Below are 7,893 nucleotides of genomic sequence, written 5' to 3'. Positions count from 1 at the left end.
TGCAACTTGTCTTTTAAAAATGTTGTTGATCGTACCGAATAAACAAATATATACTTAATATTAATAAAGGGAGACGTTTTAAGGACTTCTAGGTGACCTAATACAACGCTCTACTGGAGAAGCCCCTCCGCCAACCAAAACTCAACTGAAATGTAAGAATGACTTGAATTGATCATCCAGCTCAATTTAGTTCGAATTAAGAGGTTTCAGAGGGGGTAGGGAAACACTTCCAGTGGATGCACCTTGACTCGTGCTTAACATCCTTGTATACAAGTTTAGATTGGTGCCTGATGACCGTCCAAGAGCGATAACTATCTTATCCCCTTGCGACAACCACTACTACACCTAGTGGCGCTATGCCCCCCCCCGATCAGGAGCGCATAGACTTTTGTCCTCTACCCTTTCTCTCCTCGACAACACAGTTAGTTGTAGTCCCCATGGACCAGCCTATCCACTCACTATCGAGTTCATTACAACGATGAAACACAGGTTTGCTCTACACTCGCATGTCACTGCCCGCCCGTGATCAATTAGCCTATCATTTTATGTGTGCACCCCTGTCGACACCAGTCCCGCCAGCAAGTAGTGAACTGTGGCGCATCAGGAAATACACGCAGCCCGCGCTGCCCCGCTTCTCCAGCAAGTAGGAAACGGATGCAGACAGCGAATGTGCTTTTAGACCATCTCTTTTTAACAGAGATGGCGGTGGTGTGAGTAAAAGCTATAGGCCCAGACCCTAGCCACACGGAAACGGTAACGAAAACGAACCGAATTCGATATCAAAAAAGTATTCCGTCCACACGCAATCGGCACCAGAAACGTGTCCGTCCACACGAGACCGCTCGACCCGCTGTAGTACATATGCCGGGCCTGTAAGTGGCGCTGTACTTCCGCCACAAAATACACCAAAAGCAGCGAAGAAGACTTCACGAGCATGAATGGTTGCCATGGTTGCCCTTCTGTTTATTCTCCGCGGTGGATTTAGCAGCAGAGGTGGGGAGAGGCAGGGGCCAGGGCTCTGGCTCTTTTTCTCCCTCCCTGAGGCAAGCGTGTTCTCCTGCTGTAAATCTCCCCGGTAGACCACCAGCAGATGAAAAACACCCACCTCTCCGCCTTCCAAGGGACGAAGGAACCGTACGGCAGAGTTTCCGTTAGAATATTTTTTCCGCCGGTCAACATGTCCGTTAAAGTTTAAATCTTCCGGACAAAATTATAAAAGTGCCGGTCAAAGGTCTTCTTTGTTATTTCAACACACTCTCACTCCCAACGCGTCCAGGAGCGACGATTGGTCAGAATTCCGTGGCGTCCAGTTGTGACGCGCCGAGTTTCCATCAGCGTCATAAACGGACGCAAAGAGCTTTCAACTGATTGCAATGTATTCCCATCGGCGTCGGTATTTGACACTTAGGGAAGCACGGCATTCGTTTGTGTCGGCAGCTGTTAAAGGCAATGTGAGCGTCCATTCCCATTGGATAACGGAGAATTGTACACCCGGAAGTAAGTATTCTCCTTACTGTCGATTGATTTGACAGTGATATCTCCATTACTCATCCACTCAAAAACACCAGATTACCTTTGTTAATTAAACGACATTGATAGGTTTAAATTGTGTACAATGCTTTTGTGTTTTTCCCCTACAATTCTGAGACAACTTGTTTTCTCTGAAATGTGGAGCGCCAAAGAGACTACACTACCCACAATCCCCAGCTATTGTTGTGACGACTTTTGAGTTTTGGATGGCCGAAGACACTACACTACCCACAATCCCCAGCTATTGTTGTTACGACTTCTGTCCGCTTTGCGATTACATTACCCACAATCCTCAGGTACCGTCGTAAAGACGGCATACCTTTGCACTTTACGTGACCAAACCTGGATGAGAGAGTCGCAGTTCTTCAGAATCAAGGTAAGAGCATGGGTAACACATAGTTATAGGAAATAAACTTAGCCACGAATAATAATAATAATAATAATAATAATAATCTAATCGGCGCCAATGTTGCTTCTGGCACCTTTCTGAGGGGTATAGTAACTAAATAATATAGGGTATTACCTAAATATAACAAATGAACTCGCCTGAGCTAGCTTGCTAGCTAGCTAGCTAGAACACGCACTGCAATTTCTCCATAGAATTTTGGAAAATAGCTCGAAATAAGGTCTGTGGTTGACACACATTTAAGAGACGGATCACGTTTTGTTCAGCCGGATAATCTCCACTCTACTAGGGTATTACCTAAATATAACAAATGAACTCGCCTGAGCTAGCTAGCTCAGAGACGGATCACGTTTTGTTCAGCCGGATAATCTCCACATGTCTACTCTGCTTTTATAATTTTCGAATCGTAAATCTATTAATAATACTTTGTATACATGTGTTTTTAGTATTAATAGTAATAATACTTTTATAATTTTTGTACAAATTACTTATTTAAATGACTGGTGGCAGTGATTTTGCTGTGCGATGGTGTGAAAATACCTTTAATGACAACAGTAGTAAGTAAGTAGAAAATTGTAAACAACAACAATTACACTGGCATTGTTATTTTATTTTTGAGTTTCTAAATTATGATGTTTTCTCTCAACAGATCCTGCAATTTGTTCTCCAAAAAACAACCCTTTGTTTTTCCAAACTCCAAACAACCCAAAGGCACTTTTAAGAGCCAAGTCTGTCTTGTTAAACTGTCCTTGCTGTGTTGTACTTGATAGTCTCTTCCTATCTCTCTATTTATTTCTCTGTCTAACTCTGTTATCAGTCTTTCTTCTGTGTCTCTTCACTATAATGAGTGATTCTGATCTTGAGGATCTCCTGAGAAGCGCAGATGAGCTGGTTGAGCAGAAAGAGTTAAGGGATGACCTACGGAGTGCTGATGATTTGCTTTGTACTGCTACTGCTGCTGTTGTTGCCGCTTCCACTTGGAAGCAGCAGCAGCAGCAGCAGCAGCAGCAGTGCCAGCAGTGTCAATGATGTGCTGGAAGAAGAGAGACAGTGAGGGAAACTTGATCTTTGCAAGACCACGTTCAACCCGGAATGTCTCAAATCAGGGTCAGTATAAGATATATATTTCTAGGCACTTGAGTATATGAAATGAATGAAAACATAACTCTTGGTAAGGGAAAAGTAGTACAATTTAATGGTATAAAATAAATGTTTTTTCTGATACAGCTGGCTGCAGTCGTAACACTGATCCCCCCGTTGCTGCTCCTGACTGTGATCTGATCTTTGCTCCAGCTATCGCTCCAGAGACTGTTGGTATGTACTTCATTTGGTCTGGTTAGCCCGAAACACATATTCATACTTGTATCTTTATGTGATACGTACTTCATTTCTAAACTTCATAATTTGCTAGAATTAAGAACACAGTAGTTACAGCTTTCAAAACCACTCCATCCAGTATGTTTTAAAGAAAACTAATCATTGTGCTTTGGACTTTATTGTACCGTTTTAACAGAGGGGTTTCTACGAGATCTCCAGCAGTCTCTGAGCGATACTACAGGAGATGAGGTGGTAGCACAAACCCCAAGTGCTTCTCTGCTGGCATCGACCAACTGGAGCACTCGAAAAAGTTTTTTTTCAGAGAGCTGGAGGGCAGCGAGACCACATCTAGTTAACACCGTAGTGGCCCAAGCAAATGTGGGAACACACATTTGCAAACAGTGTTGGGGCAAAACGTCTGTTGTCCGGTGCCGGGATTGCCGACCACATCCCTTCTTCTGTGCTGACTGTGATGTCAGCATGCACACCAGACACCCCCTCCACAACAGAGATGCTACTACTGCAGGTTACTTCCAGCCATTGGCCCCAACAACACATGTACTAAATATGGCCCTTTGCTCCTGTGGTAAGTTCTGGTTTGTGAATGTACATTTTCTTGCTGGACTTGTTGAGAATTTCATTTTGAAAATGTGAGCTTCCTCAACATCTCTGTGTTAATTCCCAGCAGTGTGCTTAAGTCTCTTTTTAATGTTCTGATGTAAAGTTAAATCCTAAATATGTCACATAACAATGTAGTATTTTTCAAAAGAGACAAATTATTTTTAATTCCCATTTGAATTTTTTTCCAGTGCGGTTTGTACCTGTGGAGATCCCGGACAAAATCTGTGGTTGTGCATCAGAGTCATTGAGCCTCAAGCCAGGAAAGACTGTGACTGTGATCACAATGAATGGTAAGAATGGGAAGAATGTTTGTCTCTTTTCTTAAGATAGATGTTATTGAAGTTTCTTCTTGATAATATCCAACCCTTCTCAAAGACATGTGGGATAGCTTGTCTATTAAACCTTAACATGGGTATTGAGTAAAGAATACCAAATGTATTAAAAACACCTTGTCTGTTTTTCAAGGACGACATGAGCTAAGCATGCCAGAGTTGGCTTGTGAAGCATGCGCTGCGACATGGATGACTGGGGTTGACGACCTTCTTCGGAGTGACTACTGGCCAGCTACCCTTCACTTCGCCACCATTTATGCCACAGATGTTTTCTTCTCATTTGAAGAAATGAAAATGGCTGCACCTGGACTATCCTTTCAGGCATATTTAAGGATGCTCGATCAGCGAACGTTGCGCTTCGGCCGTGTGAGTATTGAAGTTACTTGTCCTTTTTGATCTATTTGTATTGTACAAATTGTAAGCTGTGTCCTTATAATTTATAATTTATTTTTGACATTATCTGTTGATGTCCTTATTTTGTTATAGACTGGGAAGATCTCAACTGACAGCTTCATCAAAAGTTTCTTTGAGTGGGAGGCTGTGCGTTATGAGGTCGACATCATGTGCAAGGAGGAGCCCTTCACCTGTCCTGCGTGTAGCCCTGATATGCTTGCAGTTTCCGTGGATGGAAACCGCAAGCATTACCGTTTCAAGAATGCAGCTAGGTACTATAGAAAATATATAATGTCACAGTATTTGAACAAATAACGAAACAAAACTATCTTGATGTGAACCAATCAATCAATCAATAATCTGAGATGTCATACATTGCTCCTTTGATTTATTTAGATCTGAGGAACAGGCCATCTTTGACGGTGTCTTTATAGCCAGGGATGAAGACGTCTCAAGATTTGTGGACTATATACACACCACAACCAAACATGTAATATTGCAGACTCTAATTATGTATAATATAATATCCTAATGAAGGGTTTGGTTAGGTTAGTCTTTGCACCATTTTCATCAATACATTTTTATATATTAGGTCTCCGGAAGAGGTGTTTGTGGAGGACAGTGGTCGGCAGCCAGAGAGACCTCCCAAAAATCAGCCGGCAAGCTGGATGAGGAGGGACTAGAGCTTGCCGTCTGTCGACATGGAGTGCTCCTCTGTGCTCTCAATATGTACAGGGGAGAAATATTTGCTTATCCCCTGTACCTACAGAAAAAGCTGGCCAGTAGTATGTTCTTTTGCATGGATGTGACCTGCAAATATTGGCCCTACCTCCAGAGAATCACAAAAAGCTGTCCAGAGCTCCAGCATCTTCTCGACATGAAGCCCTTTCTCTCAGTGTTTCATGCCAAAGCGCATGACTTCAAATGTGAAGTAAGGAATTGTTACCATGTGACACAATCACTTTATGTAAAAACCTCCTTGTGAATAGTGACAAGTTGTAACGAGTCGTACTTTTGAATATATTTTAAACAGGTGAAATGGAGTGGGGCATATCAAGAGGGGGCTGGACTAACCCTAGGGGAGGAGGTGGAACAGGTCAATGCCTTCCTCTCTCGGATAGCAGTGACCACAAAACACATGTCAAAAGCAGGTGAGTTACGATAGAACCTTTACTGTCAGTTTTCAAAAAATGTTCAGAAAGGCACAGATTACACTAACAAATTACACCAACAACAGAAACTCATAAAAGCTCATTGACGGTTATGACCATAGAACACCATTTAGGATGGCAATATAGTATAAACCCCAGTTACAGTATAAGAAGTAAGAGGAATAGTAATAATGTGATATTCTCTTTTGCAGGACGTACAGACATGCTGACGCTGATGGCCATGCGCTGGAATCAGCAAAAAGTCAGCAACTTGGCCACCTCACTGTCCCGCAGATATCTGAAGGTAATAACATAGTTTTAGAAGAATTATTTGTGGCTGCAGCCTAAATGTAGATTTCTGTATTTATTTGTCTTTAATTGTTTGACGTTTGTAGACCACAAAAGCTCTGGAAAAGCAATTGCAGAACCTGGAGTCCATGAAGGCTGAGTTGGCAGTGACTGAAAAGCAGCTGGAAGACTGGGTCAGAGATGTGAATGAGTGGGCAGAAAGTGAGGACAATCTTAATGACGTTTTTCAACTTTTTTGTAGTCATGATTTATCAATTTATTTTAAATCTTCAGAATTAGTGATAACCCTCTATTGACATTTGCATTACTTATTTTTCATGAAGCATATGTAATAAAATAATATTAAAACATTTGATCAAATGTCACTGTTATTGTGAATTACTGTGCTTAATACACCTATTTCCTCTAAAAAGCAACAACAAACAACCCAAGGGATGCTGCTGCCTTGGCCAGCAAGATCGAAATGCTGACAGTAAGTGTCAAGAGACGTTCGCAGCGTCTCTACAAAGACACAGACAGCAACAAAGGTCGTTCCCGGATCCGCTGCAAGATCAGGGATGAGAAAGGGGTCCTGACAGCCACAGTTGAGAAATACAACTCAATGGTTCCAAGCACAGAAGCGCTGTGCCTCGAAGCCATTCTGTCTGTGGAGAAAGCTTGGCCATGGCAGCTACCAAACAGTGGTAAGTACACCAGTCTGCTGAATGCTCACAGCAAATGTGGAAAACCTTCATGTCTGATATATAAATCTATTTAAGACTTCATAGATTCTTTGAATGTTGATCTTTCATACACATTCATTCATGTTTTCTCATAAATGCTTTCCAGACTCTTTCGACCTCAGGACAAAGAGAAGAGCATTCGACCTTGTCATAGCAGTGAAGAGACTACAGGAGGAGAATAAGATTCTCGTCACAGAAATGAACCAACACTGGAAGGTCCTTTCAACCCGCAGTGATTACCTGAAAAAGATGTCCTGCCTGCAAAGTACAGTATATATTACATTTTTACTTTGCATGACTTTACACATCAGTGATAGGTGATGAAGTAACTCATATTGTCTTTATCTTATACATTTAAGATTCACCATTGGGCCTGAGCGAAGACGGGATGAAAGGTCTCCAGAGCATGTTTAGGAAAAAGCAGCACGACATCGGAGAAATGAAGACTCATGCTAGACGATGCTATCTGCAGCTTTTGACTGGAGCAGAGACCATCAGCTTCTTGCAAAGTCTTTCAGATGAGTCTTCTGACTGCGACTCTGACAGCTCTGATGACACACGGTGAAGCCCCCTCCAGACTACCTTCTATTTAACATCTACATGCTCCCCCTCTGTGAAATACTCCGCCAACATGGTCTCAACTTCCACTCCTATGCCGACGACACCCAACTCTACATCAGTACCAATCCATCATCCCAGCTGTCACTAGTCAACTGCCTCCGCAACATCCAAACCTGGATGTCAACAAACCTACTGAAATTCAACAAAAACAAAACAGAGCTCATGGTTGTGGCCCCAAAAACACTGCTCCGGGAGGTTGGAGATCTGCTCCTCACCGTCGATGGCTGCTCCATCCAGCCTGGGCGTCACTCTGGACTCTAGCCTCACCTTCAACTCCCACATCAGGTCTACTGTCAAAACTGCTTTTTTTCACCTTCGAAACATCTCCAGACTCCGGCCCTCTCTCCCCGACCCCGTTGCAGAAACATTAATACATACCTTCATCTCCTCACGCCTGGACTACTGCAATGGAGTTCTGTTCGGGGTCACCTGCAAAGCCCTGGACAGGCTCCAGTACGTCCAGAACTCTGCAGCCAGGCTCCTCACCCGCA

The 7,893-nt window shown here is 42.9% G+C and overlaps 1 protein-coding gene across 1 annotated transcript in view; it reads left to right on the top strand.

Annotated features, from left to right (window-relative positions):
* The first annotated feature begins 1,718 nt into the window (after window positions 1-1,718).
* LOC117494478 overlaps window positions 1,719-7,893 on the top strand; it is a 6,534-nt gene continuing 359 nt past the window's right edge. The window contains exons 1-15 of the mRNA XM_034145405.1: window positions 1,719-1,906; window positions 2,586-3,043; window positions 3,164-3,250; window positions 3,450-3,839; window positions 4,063-4,164; window positions 4,340-4,572; window positions 4,693-4,871; window positions 4,996-5,089; window positions 5,192-5,530; window positions 5,633-5,750; window positions 5,963-6,054; window positions 6,146-6,260; window positions 6,473-6,742; window positions 6,888-7,046; window positions 7,141-7,893. The exon at window positions 7,141-7,893 is cut by the window's right edge and continues 359 nt beyond it. Coding sequence (XP_034001296.1) covers window positions 2,962-3,043; window positions 3,164-3,250; window positions 3,450-3,839; window positions 4,063-4,164; window positions 4,340-4,572; window positions 4,693-4,871; window positions 4,996-5,089; window positions 5,192-5,530; window positions 5,633-5,750; window positions 5,963-6,054; window positions 6,146-6,260; window positions 6,473-6,742; window positions 6,888-7,046; window positions 7,141-7,346 — 2,466 coding nt within the window. The 5' untranslated portion in view covers window positions 1,719-1,906; window positions 2,586-2,961 and the 3' untranslated portion in view covers window positions 7,347-7,893. The remainder of the gene's footprint in view (window positions 1,907-2,585; window positions 3,044-3,163; window positions 3,251-3,449; window positions 3,840-4,062; window positions 4,165-4,339; window positions 4,573-4,692; window positions 4,872-4,995; window positions 5,090-5,191; window positions 5,531-5,632; window positions 5,751-5,962; window positions 6,055-6,145; window positions 6,261-6,472; window positions 6,743-6,887; window positions 7,047-7,140) is intronic.

Source organism: Trematomus bernacchii, unplaced genomic scaffold (assembly GCF_902827165.1).
Source record: "Trematomus bernacchii unplaced genomic scaffold, fTreBer1.1, whole genome shotgun sequence".
Lineage (NCBI taxonomy): Eukaryota > Metazoa > Chordata > Actinopteri > Perciformes > Nototheniidae > Trematomus > Trematomus bernacchii.
Note: the sequence above shows the minus strand (reverse complement) of the source record. Positions and strands in the feature narration are given on the sequence as shown.